This window comes from Geotrypetes seraphini, chromosome 7 (assembly GCF_902459505.1).
Source record: "Geotrypetes seraphini chromosome 7, aGeoSer1.1, whole genome shotgun sequence".
NCBI lineage: Eukaryota > Metazoa > Chordata > Amphibia > Gymnophiona > Dermophiidae > Geotrypetes > Geotrypetes seraphini.
Window position 1 is genome coordinate 113,041,828 of NC_047090.1, and position 17,775 is coordinate 113,059,602.

Sequence of the window (17,775 nt, forward strand, 5' to 3'; positions counted from 1 at the left end):
AAATGCCAACAAATGTTTATAAAATATATTTATATTTTTTTCCTTTGGAAAACTTGTGTGTCTTGGTATTTTTAATTTGTGATTTAGTTGAGAGCAGGAGGGGGAAGGAATAAAATGTTTCAAAATGATCAGCTAGGTAAATTAGAAGACAGCAAATCATATGCTTTGAAACTGTTCCTCAAAATATCTTATCAAAGTTTTTTGAACCACATGCTACTAGACATATATATTAGAAGCCAGTAAACGAATCAATTGGACCACTAGATGACTGAAGGGTAAAAGAGGACTCATGGAAAACAAGGCCTTAATAGAGAGATTAAATGAATTACCGTAACCATATTTTTTGCTCCATTAGATACTTTTTCTCCCCCAAAACATGGGTGGAAATAAAAGTGCGTCTTATGGAGTGAATATACCCCGCCTCCCTCGCTGGATGGCTGCTTCCTGATTATCTTGGGACCAGCGGAGCATAAGACAGGAGCAAGCTTTTCACGCTCCAGCCTGGCCCCATGCCACTTCCTGAATGGTTGCCATCAGTTCTCGCAAGAAGTGACGACAGTCATTCAGGGAGCGGCGCAGTCCCAGGCTCCTGCCTTGGCGCTGCTGGCCCCGAGATAATGAGGAGGCAGCTGTCCAGCAAGGGAGGGGCAGGAGTACAGAAAGCTCACTGCTGATGATACACCGCTGGACCACCGGAAGTTAAAGGTGCCCGGGGGGCTAGGACTGCCTACCACTTAGACCTGCCCTTTACTCTGTGCTGGTCTACCACTAGACCACCAGCGAGAGTGAGTACAGAGCCTGGTAGTACACAATTTGGTTCAGAATGGTTTTTTTTTTCTTGATTCCTCTTCTAAATCTAGGGTGCATCTTATAGTGCAAAAAAAACAACAACAAAAACAGTATTTCCTTCAGTCTTCACCAAGGAAGATGTGGGAGGAGATACTAGTGCCAGAAATTATATTCAGTGCTGATGAGTCAGAGAAACAAACAAATCTCTGTAACACTGGAAGATATAAGGAAAAATTAGGTTCTTACCTGCTAATTTTCGTTCTTTTAGTCCCTCCAGACCGGCACCGATGGGTTTATGCTCTGGCAGCAGGTGTTTTGGCAGTAGTGCAAGTGGGCTGTGCAATCCCATCTACAATCAGTCTGACAAATAGCTAAGCAGAAACTAACTAGGCTGAACACATTCTAACTCCACTCGCACATGGAGAAAACAAAGGAAATGCCCGAAACAATGGAGATGTTTTTTTGAAGATTGTTCTAATCAGTATCTTACACAGTTCATCAGCTAAACAGACAAACCAAATGCTGCTGCTCTTATACTCCCCAACAACCAAAACAAACAGTACTACAGAAAAAAACTGTATTCTTTATGAAAAAATACCAAAATATACGACAGGGCGGGATCCGTCTGGAGGGACTAAAAAAGGAAAATTAGCTGGTAAAAACCTAATTTCTCCTTTAGCATTCCTCCAGACCGGCACAGAATGGATGGGATGTACCAAAGCACTACCCATCTAGGTAGGACCTCCGAAGGGCTGCCACAAGAACACGCTCACTGAACACTGCATTCTGACATGCCTGAATGTCCACATGGTAGTGGCGAACAAAGGAATGGAGAAAAAACCAAACCACAGCTTTACAAATATCCACCGGAGGGACAAGAGAACTCAGCCCAAGAGGAAGCCTGACTCCAAGTGGAATGAGCTTTGAGAAAATCAGGAAGTCTTCTTTTGAAGAAGGTATGCCAAAGCGATAACCTCCTTGATCCAATGTGCAATTGTAGCTTTGGAAGCGCCGTCCCCCTTACGAGGACCCATTAAAAGGACAAAAAGATGATCTGACTGACGGAACTCCTGGGTCCGCTGAAAATAAGCACAAACGATCCCATATACATCCAATTTGCACAACTGTCTCTGCTCCAAAGAGCCCTCCTGACTACCTAAGACTGCAAGAACAATGGCCTAGTTGATTTGAAAAGGTGAAACCAACTTCGGCAAAAGGAGGAATCGGCCCAGCATAACATGCTCTCCAGGAAAGGAGGCCTACACAAAATTGTGGCGTCACGGGGTGGAAAGGGACGTGCACAGATGGATCAAAAATTGGCTGGCGGACAGGAAGCAGAGGGTAGGAGTAAAGTGGCACTACTCTGACTGGATAGGGGGTCACAAGTGGTGTTCCGCAAGGGTCAGTGCTGGGACCACTGCTGTTCAATATATTTATTAATGATCTGGAAACAGGGACGAAGTGCAAAGTTATCAAGTTCGCGGATGACACAAAACTCTCCAGCAGGGTCAGAACTGTTGAGGAATGCAAAAAACTGCACAGCGACCTGAACAAACTGAGTGAGTGGGCAAAAAAATGGCAGATGTGCTTCAATGTGGAGAAATGTAAGGTCTTGCACATAGGGAAGGAGAACTCCATGTACAGCTATACGATGGGAGGGAGGGTACTCGGGGAAGGCAGCCAAGAAATAGATCTGGGGGTATTGGTGGGTAACACAATGAAGCCGGCGGTGCAATGTGCAGTGGCCTCAAAAAAAGCGAGCAGAATGTTGGGCATTATCAAAAAAGGTATCACTACCAGAACGAAGGAAGTTATTCTGCCACTGTATCGAGCGATGGTGCGCCCACATCTGGAATACTGGTCGGCATACCTCAAGAAGGACATGGCAATACTCGAGAGGGTCCAGAGGAGAGCAATGAGGATGATTAAAGGGTATGGAGAACCTTTCATATGCCGAACGGTTAGACAGGCTGGGGCTCTTTACCCTGGAAAAGCGGAGACTGAGAGGGGACATGATAGCGACTTATAAAATCATGAAAGGCATAGAGAAGGTGGAGAGGGACAGATTCTTTAGACTAGCAGGGACAACAAAAACAGGTCATTCAGAAAAACTGAGAGGAGACAGATTCATAACGAATGCAAGGAAGTTCTTCTTCACTCAACGGGTGGTAGACACCTGGAACGCGCTTCCCGGAGAAGTGATAAGACAGAGTACAATTCTGGGGTTCAAAAAGGGACTGGATGTCTTCCTGGAAGCGAAGGGGATAACAGGGTACAGATAAAGGTTTACCTTACAGGACATTGAGCGAACAGGGTATGGACATTTTAGGTTAGGTAGGGAACATGCCGGGCATGATGGACCCCTGGTCTGACCCGGCAGAGGCAGTGCTTTTGTTCTTATGTTATGGCCACCCACCAGGAACACCACCTTAAGAGCAAGGTCCTTCAATGTGCAGGAGCCGAGAGGCTCAAAATGAGGATGAACCAGCATAGAAAGAACCAAATTGAGATCCCAGGACAGAGTCAAAGGATGAAGCAGCGGCCGGAGCAATTCCACCGCTCTCAAGAATTGAATCACATCCGGAGAAGCGGCCAAGACACCTACCATGCAACAGACCGTGAAAAGATGACAAGCTGCAATCTGAACCCTGAGAGAGGACCAATTAAGGCCCTGCTCCAGGCCATCCTGCAAAAACTCCTAAGATGGGAGGCAAAGACACTAAATGTGCACATAAGCTCGAAAGGTAGAAAGTCTCTGAGATCACTTTATCCGAATATCCTTTTTTACTTAGGCGTTCCCTTTCAAAAGTCAAGCCGTAAGACAAAAGTGATCCGGATCGAACATGGGAATAGGACCCTGAGTCAGAAGGTTGCGCGATAGGAGAGAGGATCTGCCACCAGAAGATGAACCAGATTTTCGTACCACGGACATCTGGGCCACCAGGAAGATGTGGCCTGCATGCTGGGAAATCCAAAGAAGCATTCTGCCCCCCAGAGGCAAGACATACAGCAGGCCGTCCGTCAGCCATCCTACACCAGAGCATCCAGCCCCTCGGTCTGGTAATCCCTGTGCCGACTGAAGAACCTCAGCGCTTTAAGAACATAAGAACATAAGCAGTGCCTCTGCCGGGTCAGACCAGAGGTCCATCCCGCCCAGCAGTCCGCCCCCGCGGCGGCCCAACAGGAGGGGCCCCAGAAGGGGTCCCCTTGCCCCCTAGGTTTCTCATCGAAGTCCTATCTTCCCATCAATGTCCTAACCCTCCGGCCTTGCACCTGCACGACCTGGTGAGCTGTCTATACTTATGCAACACCCCAGCACCTCCCTCAGTACCCCACGATCCCCTTTTCCCTCAGGAATCTGTCCAATCCCTGTACTGTACTCTGCCGGATCACTTCCTCCGGGAGAGCATTCCATTTGTCCACGACCCTTTGGGTGAAGAAAAACTTCCTTGCATTTGATTTGAACCTATCTCCCTTCAGTTTCTCTGAGTGCCCCCTCGTACCTGTCGTCCCTTTTAGTCTGAAGAACCTGTCCCTGTCCACCCTCTCTATGCCCCTAAGTATTTTGAAGGTCTCGAGTTGATTGTCAACACCAACCTGAGTCACCACTCTCCGGGATCCAGCAAATGACTGAGGAAGTCTGTCTGGACTTCATCCATTCCCGCTATGGGCAGAGACATCCAGAAAATGAGCCTCTGCCCCATTCCTTGAGAAGAGTCATGCTGCACTAACATATGACTATTGGTTCCCCCCTGACAATTGTCATGCCACCACCATAGCATTATCTGAGAGAACCCGAACTGACTTGCCCTCCAGCCAACCGAATGGCTCTGATCTCCAGAATATTGATTGACCAGGAAGCCTCCACCAGCGACCAATTGCCCTGTGCCGAGCATCCTAGACATTGAGCTCCCCAACCGAGGGGACTGGCATCTGTTAGAAGCATTGTTCACTGGGGCTGATCCAGACTCACTCCCTGAACCAGATTGGAAGACTAGCCACCAGCGCAGGCTGTGACAAACCAACCCCTGAAGAGGGACAGGAGAGTCCAATCGTGAATCTGTGGTGAACACCACCAAAGAAGCATATACTGAAGAGAGCACATGTGAGCCCGAGCCCCCTGTCTACCTCCAGGAGACCGCCATCGACCTGCACCGGAGGGCAACAATCCATGAGGGAGTAAATCTGCAACTGCAATTTCAACACCCAAGCCTTGGAAAGGAAAACTCTCCCGAAGTAGATGTTGAAGAGCCCACAGATGCACAGATTAATAGAGCAGACAGCAAAAGGGACAAGAGAAAGGTCACTAACCAGATCCAACAAGCCCTAACTAACCAAAGGAATGACTGCAAAAGCTTTCCAACTCCACCTGCTGGAGACTGATAACAGACTGATTGTAGATGAGACTGCACAGCCCACTTGTACTACTGCCAAAAGTCATTATGTCTGTCTCCACCTGCTGTCAGAGGAGTGTAAACCCATCCGTTCTGTACCAGTCTGGAGGGTCACTAAAGAATTAAGCAATTTGACAAACAGAAGAATAGCAAATCACCAGGACCAGATGATATACAACACTTGTAGCCTGCATATCCAGCATCTATGCGGGCGACAGCAATACAAAAAGAAAAATAAAGAGGAACCGGAGCAAAAATCTACACTAAAGCTAAAGCTCAAGGCTTAACTATTTTATACCTAAAGCAGGGGAATTTGCCTCAGAAGCTACCGGACAGTTATTGCTCCAGAGCTAAGAAGGAGAACCCAAATTCCTCATTGGTTAACCTACAATGTTCTATCATAGGCAATCCCACTGTGCCAACTATAACAGTAAGGTGATTAAATATTAATCAAACAAAGTGCAAGCCACATTTATCTGTTGCTTCACAGCAGACAGGCTTGATAATGTGGTACAGGCACTAATGAGCTTTAGCTTCAGCGTTTAAACTGGAGGATATAAGTGTGCTGGTGACAGCAATACATACATAATTAAAACAACTTGCAGAGCTATTGTTGGTAATTTGTAATTTCTCTTTAAAATTCAGCATGGTACCAAGAATAACTAGTGAATTAATTAAATTTGCTGATGGAATAAAGTTAAACTGAAAGAGGGCCTTGCAAAACTAGGCATCAAAATGGCAGATGCCATAGAAATACAGAAAAATGAAGGCAGCTAAAGACCATATGGCCTATCTAGTCTGCCATCATCCACTATCTCCTCCTCTCCCTTAGAGATCCAATGTTTTTGTCTCAAGCTTGAATGTGAGCAAGTACAAAGTGATGCATGTAGGAAAGATGCATCCAAACTATAGCTACGTGAGATGCAGGGTTGCATGTTAGGAGGAGTCACCACCCAGGAAAAGGATCTAGGTGTCATTTGTTAAGGATATGTTGAAACCCCAGCTCAGAATGCAACGGTGGCTAAGAAATCAATGGAATGGAAAACAAAGATGAGAATGTTAGAATGGCTTTGTATTACTCTGCAACTGCACCTCTAATACTGTGTGCAATTCTGGTTGCCACATCTCAAAAGAGAGAAAGTGTAATTAGAAGAAGTACAGAGAAAAGTGACAAAAATGATGAAAGGGATGGGACAACTTCCCTATCTACAAAGACTAAAATGACTAGGGCTCTTCAGCATGGAGAAGAGATGGCTCTGGGGAGATATAATAGAGGTCTATAAAATACTGAGTGAAGTGGAACAAGTAGATGTGAATCATTTGTTTACTTTTTCCAAAAATACTAGGACTAGGGGGCATGCAATGAAGATACTAAGTAAGAGATTTAAAACAAACAACGGAAAATATTTTTTCACGCAATGTGTAATTAAACTCTGGAAGTCATTGCCAGAGAAATGTGGTGCAAGCAGGTTGCTTAGCAGGGTTTAAAAAAAGATAATTTCCTAAAAGAAACATCCATAAGCCATTATTAAGATAGACTTGGGGAAATCCACAACTTATTCCTAGGATAAGCAGCATAAAATCTGTTTTACTCTTTGGAATTTTACCAGGTTCTTGTAACCTGGGTTGGTCACTGTTGGAAACAGGATAATGGGCTTGATTGACCTTCTGTCTGTCCCAGTATGGCAATGCTTATGTTCTTAAAGTTAGAGACCTAGACTTTGAACTGAAAATTTGACTAATCATAGGCATTAGAACAGGGCGAGCCACAGGTGCCTTGGAACCCCATCATTTTCCTTTCTTGCCTCTCCTTGTAAAATGTTTATTTATTTATTTTTATCTTGCTACCTCAGGGCAGTGACTCTACTATCTGCATATCAAGCACTTTGCAACTGTACAGTACAGGACCGTGAGCATACTGAAGACCAGCTGGTTTCCATCTCCTCTAAAACAGGAATTTTGAAAGGTGCAGGAACCAGTCACCTTTGAGCATGGACAACCATGAAATGCCTCCTATGCAGATTGGTAGAGTCACTGACCTTAGGGAGCAAGGTAAAAAATTGAACACTTCATGGTGATGGCAGCAGGGAAACAAATACTGAGGAGGGAGGAGAGGAGAAACATACTGAAGATCATGTAGGGTGGAGAGAGATGCTGAAGACAGAGGTGGGGAAGGAGAAGAATGATAGAAATCATGGTGGAAGGCAGGAATGATGATGAAGAGGAAGAAATGGAGCGAGATGCTGGAAACCATGCGGGGGAGTGTAAGGAAAGTGTTGAAGGAGAGAAATGCTAGATTCTAGGGGGGATGGGGAAGAAGAAAGAAGAGAGATGCTGAAGACCATGGGGGGAGGAAGGAGAGTAGGGAAGAAGAAAAATGCTAGACACCATGGGAGGGAGATTTAGGAGGGATATAGAACAGAAGATAGATATTAGACATCATAGAGGGAAGAAACGGGGTGGATTTGATGGCAGAACTTGGGCATTCCCAAACAAAAAGGCCTTCTGCTACCCCTGAATCCAACTATAATTAAGACAACTTTCTTCAGCCCCTTAGTATACTGTTTAAAGTTTTGAAATGGGTGAACATTGTTTCATCTTTAACGTAAAATATTAAACAACACAATTTTGGAAAAGACCTCATAAGATCCCAATTTATAACACCACTACTGTCAGTGTTTAATATACAATTTGTCACTGTCATCTACTGATTTTTTATTATGCAACATGCTTGTATGGAATACAAAAATAATTAATAAAGAAACTTTTAGTTTCTTTTGACTTAAAGATTACATGGGAACCCTTCCAAGTATAACGGTATATCCAGCCAACTATGCAATAGTACAACACAATTAAAATTTTCATTTCTTGATATTTTAACTATTTATAGACAAATTTGGCATGATCTTGCATTTTGGTATTATAGGTTTCACAATTTCAAAGAAATACTTGACATCGCTTTAGCTTCCATATTTCCTACATTCACTTGAGATTCATTGAAGATTAATCTGATTTGATCATCTCCCAATTACTGCATAGAAATTCCATGTACAAGTGCACAAACAGGGAAACTAATCTGAAGGGATTTCCAGCCTGCCTTCTAAGAAACTGCCTGACAAGACAAGACAAGCCCTCTGCTACTGTGAGTGATTCTGTGCTGCACTGCTGACATTACCAAGCTAAATTGTGATAGAACTATGAAACCCAATCTAGATTAAGAATGTCCACCTCCCTCTCACATTTTATGTCTAAACACTCATTTTCCACAAACTTTAGTTCCATTCCCAGAACCCCATTTTCTAAGCATACATACATTATATCAGAACAGATCATTTACATCCTAAGGCAAGAACACCACTATTCCAATCATCATACTGTCAGTACAAGAATTAATTGTACCCCTTACTGATATCTTAATGACTTGTGCAATAGCTCCCCTTAAAAACTCATTGGCAATAAATACATCTAATTCACATATGAATAAAAGCCTTCATTTTCCTAAAACTATGGTAATCATACATCATAAAAAAGTTGAGTAGAAAAGTTATATGCATGAAATACAAGTGCTGTGCTTGAGAAATCAAACATAAATTTAAGTGTCCAACTGAGTAGAACTACAAATCAAATGATTAGATTAAAATGCATGCTTTAATCCACATTCTATTGTGTATCTCCCTCTTATCTAAGTGTTCAAATATAAGTTCCATTTTCCATTAAGAGACTTCCTCCAGTGTCTGTTTTAAGAACATAATACTGTACTTTAGACTCACCATAGCTGAGAAACATAGTTGTTAAGTTTTTCCTCATCAAACATTTTCATATAAAAATATATCATCATCATAAGTTCTTTCATTATTTTCTAACCAGCATGATCTTTTCAGTATAAGCCTCATTTGGGTGCTCAGGGGATGTCCTGTGAAGTACCTTATAAATATCTTCACATTTTTCACCGCAAATCCTTAAGGATATTCAGAGTCTGTTCTAATATTCCAAATATATCTGGAAGTTTGTTACCACTGAAAAAAAGAAGTGTTATTTTCCCAATCTGTGGCACCACATTCATGAAGAATCTTCGTCGGTGGATTAAGCAGCATGTGCGATACTGAATTTTTCAGAGCTCATTCAATTTCATTTTTAATTTTGCTATCATCAATAGGTTGATTTTTGGCGCTAGCTCTCTGTTGCCTTTGTGTCTGTGAGTTTGTATGCTTTAACTGTGTCATTAGGTTCTGCAGCAGTGTGCGCTGATCGAAAAATCATGGACATCTTTTCCAACTCTGATGAAAAATCCTAGAAACAGAACCAAAACAACGTCCAACTAAAAAAACTGATTCAAATTGTGGAAATGCTGTTCCAATTTTTAAAAAGCATAAATATATTGTTTGCTAATTCAGTTTCTTAGTACTATTTCAGACCCCTCACTTGCAAGAAAACACAAATCTAGATCATCAGTGGTACCGTCTACTCTGAATGGAAGTCTTCAAAACCTTACAAATAATTTCATTTATTAAGATTTAAAATATAAAATACTTAGGGCTCCTTTTACTAAGCTGCATTAGGGCTTTAATACACGGAATAGCGCACACTACAATGCCACACGCGTTAGACACTAACGCCAGCATTGAGCTGGCATTAGTTCTAGCTGCATAGCGCGAGGTTAGCGCACGCTAAAAACACTAGCGCACTTTAGTGATCTTTTCTCTTGAAAAAGAGATGATAGTTAAAAAAATAAAGAAGACATCAAGGAAAAAAAAAAGATTACTGGAGGAGGAAGAGGACAGAAATTATGAGCAATTGGACAGGTTTTGGCCAGGTACTAGTGACCTGGATTGGCCACCGTGAGAACAGGCTACTGGGCTTGATGGACCTTTGGGTCTGACTCAGTACGGCTATTTTTGGTTTGTAAATCTTTATTCATTTTTATCTCTTACAACAAGTGTATAATAATCAAAATAATTTTTACAAATCACTTGACAATCTTACTTATAATCATTAAAGTATAAAAGAATCCCTTCCCACCAACCCCACCCAATAACACTAAATCAATTATCAAATATCATATTACCCAATCCCTCCCCCTCCTATATCTTATATAATAACAAGATGTTTAAGGTGTCTGATCATTAGAATATGTAATCAATGGCCCCCAAATCTTTTTAAAATTATGATAATTTCCTTGCTGTATAGCAAGCACCCTCTCCATTTTATAAATATGACAAACTGAATTCCACCAAAAGGTATAATTAAGTTTAGTATAATCCTTCAAATTGCAGTAATATGTTGAATGGCAACCCCCGTCAGTATTAATAAAAGTTTATTATTATTTGCTGAAATTGGACTCTTAAATCTCATAGAAGTACCAAATAATATAGTATCATATGAAAGGGCAATATGATTTTCTAACAATAAATTAATTTGGGACCAAATTAACTTCCAAAAGGCATTTATATAGGGACAGAAAAAAATTTATACGGCTATTTTTATATTCTTTATGTTTTTCATGGCCCAGCCATCACCTGTGACTCAAGCACCAACTTTAAGACCTTCTGGATCGAGGGGGGGAGGGGGCAAGAGATAAAAGCTAGCAGGGAAATGAAAGGGGGCACAGAAAAGGGAGAACATCTGAAAATGTAAACCCGTACTTACCCCCTCTCCAGTGCCATAGACCTTGTGCGGCCCATACTACTTGACCATCTGCCAGCTTTCTAATTCAGGACTGTAGCCATAGGACAAAGGCTACTCTACCACCAAGGAGGATAAGGCAAGAGGCCCACCACACAGGCAGAGACCTATGGGTCTTGCCACCTAGGTCACAGACCAAGGCTTAAGGCAGTGGAATTTCTGGGAGCTCAAACTGGACCTGGATTCTATCAAAGGTCCATGGACCATGGCCCACACCTTTGGGAGTCCAGCCTACTCGAATCATTCCGCTGTACCAGTCCAAGTGGTACCATCTGCTGGAGGAAAAGAAATACTGGCAAGTTCCAGGGCTACACTTCCCCTTATACCAGTGATGGCGTCATGGAGCTATCAGTTCTCTGCTTCCCATCTGCTTGTATGATGACACAACCTATTTGTCTGGACTGAAAGGAGTTAACCATTCCAATGTCGACTTGAGTGTTTCTGCTTTCTGTGGTGACTTGCACACAGAATCCAAGAAAACACTGCTTAAGGGATGCACAAAATTCCAAAGCATATTCTTTTTGAATATTCTACAATCCATTCATTCAAAGTTATCTGGGTCCACCTTTGGAAAAACTGCCTTAACTGTCCTCCTGATGCCCTAATACCGAAATCTCAGGCCCCTTTGCTGCCAACCCTAAAAAAGGGCTGATCTCTTCCCAGTAATTTACTGCTCTGAGTGCTGCTTATGTGCCTTGGGTCTCTCAGAAACAGCCTCTAGCCTCTTGGGAATGAGATACAGTCCCAGAGAGATCCTCCAGAATCCAGAGATCTTTGAATCCATCAAAAACTTCAACCTTTTTAAGTCCTCAGTAAACAGGAGCTTTCCTTTAAAAGGAAGTGTTCTCAATTAGGCCTTAGAAGTCACATCCACTCCCAATTGTTTAGCGATAGAAAATGCCTTGCTGAAACCAAGCGCTCCATACTCTTGACTGAAATACAAGTCAGATCATGCAGAGTTCTGCCAATGCCACCTCCAATCATGCTCCCCCTGAAATACCTGCTGAAATCCTTTTGTACACATCTTTGGGTTACTGCTCTGCCTGGCAGTACCAAGTTTAAGTAACAGTCCCACAGACTGCCACTTCAAAAATCTGTTTCAACAAGACCTCCATTTGTCTAAGAATCCCTGAGTGCCTTCTGCCAGAACAGTTGTCTTCTTGGTAACTGCAGATACCAGAGTGTCCACCTAAGTTATCTCTCTCCGATAATGGAAAAAGGTACAGCTTAGCCACATGGACCTTATGCTCCATATTTGGAAATGTTCATTTTCCACAATCATTTCCAAAGCTGGAGGTCAAATGAGGAGGTTAAGGCAAGAAATTTAGCAGCATACTTGTTAGTGGGATCATCAGGGTGAAAGTCCCCAAGAATGAGGGAAGGAGAAAATGACTGAAGAAAGCCCAAAAGCCAGGAGTCAAATTCAGTGAGAAATGAGGAAGGGGACTTGTTGGGGAGGGGGAAAATAAATGACCGCTATCGCAGAGGAAAAGGAGTGAATAGGCGGACGGAGTGGACTTCAAATGAGGAAAGCCTGTGGGATAAAGGGAGATTAAAGTATAAAAACCTGAAATCATCAGTCATTGAAAAACAGACTGCAAATACTTACAGGGGGCCAGGAGAATTCTTGTAGGTTATGTAAATACTGGTCTATTTGGGTATATTCCATAATTCCATATTCCATAAGACCATGGAGCATGAAAATGAACAAATCCCACTGCAAAATAAACGGGGTTTCAGAAGTCAGAAAATATACATATTGATGGACAAATTGGCTAGGCCATTTTTGTGTTTCTAAACACTGCTCTAGAAACTGAATACTAAACAATAACAATTAAAATGAATATTTAGTCATACATGTATCAAAATCTTAAGTAAGGATATATAGGCTCTTTGCAGCACCTTTGAATTTATACATCTCAAATATCTAAAATTAAGGCTTGGTCAACAAATTTTTATTAGTCCTTTATGGAGGCTTCCCTGTTCCATTACGGCTAATGCAATTTAACCAAACTATCCTTCTTTCTATACTGGCTTGCATATCAAAGTTATTTCTCTTAAGATCTAAAATGAATTTGAAACAGTCCTTCTGTTTTCTCTTGAACAGGACGATGCAGTTGCTAAAACATACAACAAAAGAGGTGGATTTATTGACCCAAAACAACTTTGAAATTGAATCCTGTAAAAACTAAGCCAATTTGGTTTGGGAATTATGAACAACTATTAGTAAAGAAGTTGCAATTATCTTTGGGAGAAACATTATTAACTGAAAGTAAATCAATAATTCTTGGAGTCATTTTAGATTTAAATTTAAAGCTTGAATATCAAATTCAGGTCTGTAGACCGAAAATTTTTTTTGAAACAGTTGTGACATATTTGCTCTGTTATGAGTCCTTCAGTTTTTCAAATAATTGCCTAATTATTCTTCCACAATTAGATTATTGCAATTTACTGTATTATGGTATATCGGAGAAGCTGATAAGTTGCAACTGTTACAAAATGCTGCTGCAAGGTTGATTTTTTCTAAAGGCGCATTCGAGAGTGGCTCCATTGCTATCAGGCTACACTAGTTACCAATTGAAGAATTACTTTTAAGTTTATATGTTTAAATCAATTTATAGCATTACCTCAGAGATCTGCACACTCTTTGAAAATACTTATTCAATTTACAGCCTAAATTACTCACTCATTCAATTGGAATTTCACTCTTGTAAAAAAAATATTAGTTGTAAAAATTAATCAGGGCTCACACTTGCTTTTTTGAGACCTGTAGTATGGAATCAACTTCCAATTTTGGTTAGGCAAATTAGTCATTATCTGTAAATTCCTCAAAACTTATCGGTTTAGTTCAATTACTTGGTAAATAAAGCTTTAAGGATAAAACTATATTTGTGATATTCCTTTTATATGTAAAGGTCCTGAATGTTATCCACACTGAACCAGATCGGAAAGTTGCAGAATACAAGAAAGTGAATTGAATTACATATATCTTAATATATAGGCCCAGTTAAGCAAATGCCCTCATCTCCTACGAACACCTATAAATTTTTGATCAATGCACACTGTAACTTTTTTAAATCCATCTTACATTTAGCTATTAATAATTATACTTTTCCTGTGAAAAGGCACACTACATTTTTAAAACATTCTATTTTCATGAAGTCATATAGGCTTACATATGTGCACATGTATCTAACTCCTTGAAAACCTAGTGATTTGGTGTGGGATTCAATTTTCTTTGTTCCAAACAGATTCAGCTGGCTGACAAGTGCGATTCTAGAAGTTTTGAAGAACTCACCTCATGCAGCTTCGCACCAGCAATGTAACCAATATTCTTCAGGCTAAATAATAAATGAAATGGTACAGGAACCAGGAAATCTTTTTGCCAGACAGACAGAAGCAGCTGTAGGAGATTATGAACAGGATTTGTCTGCACTTGCTCTTTTTCAATTTGATTCTGAGTTTGAAGTTTAGGCATTCCATGCATAGGAATTTTATCTGAAACTTCAGTTGTGAAGAAGAAAAAAAAAAAAAAAAAAGATTATTTATGTTGTCATTTGAAACCACAAAAGGGATGGTGTATCAACTAAATATGAATTTACCATTTCATATCAAAGAGATTAAAAATGAAATTTTATTTCCTACATGGCAATATGCAGCGCTTTCTAATACATCAGCAAATCATGCCTCAAACTGTTGGTAAGGAGGTTGTAGATATCTAATTGCTCAGGTAAACACAATATCCAATGTTCATCAGAGCAGAATTGTATTTGAGTCATTTGAGACAAAAGTGCTGTCTGCTTTTCAACTCTCCTTTAGCCCTTTTGATGCTCTACAGCTGCTCCAAGTTAGCTTCGAACTGAAATAAAATGTGAATTATATACCCAGCTAAACAGGTGAGTAAACTAAAGCTGAATAAGAAACTAAGGCCCCTTTTATCAAGCTGAGTTAGAGTTTTAGTGCAGGCTGGCGAGACAAATGATTGAATGAGCGTCAGAGCATTTACCTCACTGGCCTGTGCTAAAACGTTCTACTGTGGCTTGATAAAAGGGGCCCTAATCAAATAAGTGCTGAAAGCAGACAGAGCAAAGCTCATGGAATTCTTCATAACTTATGTACATATTTGTGCATCTGACCTAGAAGGGTGGCACAGTCTGAATGGAGCAGTATCCAAAAATTTAATTGATTTGGAAAGAATAAAATGAAAACAAGTATGAGAATATATTTTACCATTAGAGCCAGATTGGGCCCTAGGCACATACCTAGCTTGTCTATGCCTCAAATACGTTCAGGACTTGAGGTTAGGGTTACCAACCAACTTTCTGAACTGTCCCAGTTGCAATTTCCTGGTAGCAGTTCAGTTTTCAGCACTTTTCTATGAGCAGAGCTTGGAATTTCCTGCTATGCAACTTCCAAAACCCAGTTTCTTATAGCAATTAGCAGCTCTAGTTCCAACTTCACTCTGTAATCTGAATCGCCTTTTTCCAGCTACTCCAGCACCACTAGAAATCTTACTTTCACTTTTACACAGAAGCTTTCTCTGTTTCAGACCAGCCTCTGCCGATTATTCTCAGGTACAGACTACAACTCAGTCAAGCTTCCAACTTGCCAGAATTCTGCCATTTGTAGCTCATTCTGAAGACAACACATTCTCTTCCACTGCCCTTCCTTTCACTAAGGAACAGGTGCCAGGGTACCTGCTTTCACACTTAACTGTTTTCTCTTCTACCTTGCCAACTCTCCTGGCTAAGTGTGTGGCTTGCAAAGCAGTCCCAAACACATGCTGCTGCATTTCTCTGGCCCCTATTGGCCAGGCTTCCTGTTTACTCTAAGCAAGTTTACTTGTTTCACCAGAGCATTGCAACATTCTTCAAAACCCCACAGTAAAAAAAACCCCAAAACATGCTTGTCCAGCCCTGCTAACTCTTATTTCCTTAAGCTCTCTAAGGCAGAGCTAATCTCTTTAGCCTTGACAAAATATAACCCCCCAGATGCACTGAGGCCCCAATCCCTGTTGGTAAGTGAAATCAGCTTCTTTAAAACAGAAGCTCAGATCCCAGCACTGCTGCCATATGTAGCAACATGACCGAGGATGTGGCTTGGATCTGTCACAAACACATCATAATTTGCAATCTTTACTGTCTGTCTGATTTGTATTTAAAGACACCTGAAGGGGAATTTTTGATAGGACATCTAAGTCTGACTTCCCGCAAGACGTCCAAAGTCGGAGGTAGAGAATTGGCCATTTTTGAAACTGACAAAACCATTAGACATCCACAATTTTTTTATTTGAAAATTGTCTACTTAGACGTTTGGGCCGCCAGGATGTCCAACAATAAGACATCCTACTTTATTCAACATATTCAACCTCAAAAATGTCCAAGTCCAGACCAATTTGATGTAGGAGGAGCCAGCATTGTAATTGACTGGCATCATAAGACATACCAACAGAGAGTGAGGCACCTTAGCTGTGACCTTTACATAAAGGGTGCCAGATGTACATCTCACCATATATAAGTTTCAAGTTTTATTTAAAATTTGATTAATCGCTTAATCATGCTCCCCCAAAACCTATTATACTGGGGAAGTATGAGAGGGGTTGTAACAGCATGTCCCCCTGCTTCCCCCCAATCCCCAGTCTTTAGTCTCCGCCCGTTTCCATCGGTCGGATTTTCTACAGCTCGCCATTACAACTTCCTACCAATCTAAACTTTTTCTACTTACCATCTTGAAGCATCAAATAAATGTCCGGGATGCAGTAAAAGGATGATTACACTGGATCCTCATGAATTGTGCGTCCGCTGCTTGGGTCCGGCGCACGAGGACCAGTGTTGCTTGCATTGGGCCCTCCTGTCTCCGCGCACACGCAAGCTAAGGAAGAGGGCACTGAGAGACTTCATAAAGAGAAGTGAGGCCCGAGAATCTTCCTCCAGCAGCCATCCTCATCGGAATGCAGCAGCGGGGGATCCACAAATTACAGGGGTAAGGAGCCTCCAGGACGCCCTGGCTCAGCTAATCCCCCCGCCTGCAACCGGCCCGGCAGAGAAATCTCTCCCGGAGTCCCTGCATGCTGTCGCGTAAAGCCAGCCCCTGCAGGCAGCCGTTCGGGGTTTCGGCCTCCAGCCCGAGAAATCTCCCTCGGAGTCCCTGCATGCTGCCACGTACAGCCAGCCCCTGTAGGCAGCTGATCGGGGTTCACCCTCCAGCCCCAGAGGTAAGTCCCATCTGCTTACTTTTGGGAAACTTCTGATAATTTCCTGCAGACCCGAGGGCTCTGCCCCTTCCTCCTCCCAATCTGAACTAAAGGAGAAAGAAACTCCCATGCTTCTTTCCCTCTGGGGGACCTGCAGACCTCTCCCACCTCCCTGAAAACCCCTCTGGGAGGACTCTCATGTCGGGAAGAACCTTTGCAGCACCAGGAATCTGCTTTTCACTATTTCTTCCCTTTCTGAGAACTCCATTAAGCTCCAGAGCTCAGACATGTGCATGGCAGTTGGCAACCAATCCCAGAAGTGTCCCTCTTCCCTGTTTCAGCAACCAGCCATGATGGAAACCACTGGCAACCAATTGCAGCACAGACTTTCCCTTCCTCCCTGGCAACAGGGGCAGTCCCGGGGAATTCTTCACTGAGTGGGGGTGCTGATGTTATCAGTGATGCGGCATGTCAGACCACACCTCCCCAAAGGTGGGAGTTTGAGTCTCCTCAGCCTAAGGAGCTGTTCACTGCACTTCAGAAACCTAGGCAGAGTGTGCTTTCCACAGCTCACAGCCAGCAGGAGGGACTCTGCTACTATTTATTATTTCTTTAGCGCTGAAAGGCTTATGCAGCGCTGTACAGTTTAATATACAATAGGCAGTACAGCAGGAGAAGCCCACACAGGAGGCATCATCACCACTTCTCTTCCTCTGC

At 42.1% G+C, this 17,775-nt stretch overlaps 1 protein-coding gene across 5 annotated transcripts in view; it reads right to left on the bottom strand.

Moving 5' to 3' along the window:
• Window positions 1-7,883: 7,883 nt before the first annotated feature.
• Window positions 7,884-17,775, bottom strand: part of CDAN1 (codanin 1) — a 122,995-nt gene continuing 113,103 nt past the window's right edge. For all 5 annotated transcript variants that reach the window (XM_033951365.1, XM_033951364.1, XM_033951363.1 and 2 more), the window contains exons 26-28: window positions 14,164-14,369; window positions 12,475-12,582; window positions 7,884-9,473 (exon numbers count right to left, since the gene is read on the bottom strand). In XM_033951365.1, coding sequence (XP_033807256.1) covers window positions 9,354-9,473; window positions 12,475-12,582; window positions 14,164-14,369 — 434 coding nt within the window. In that variant the 3' untranslated portion in view covers window positions 7,884-9,353. The remainder of the gene's footprint in view (window positions 9,474-12,474; window positions 12,583-14,163; window positions 14,370-17,775) is intronic.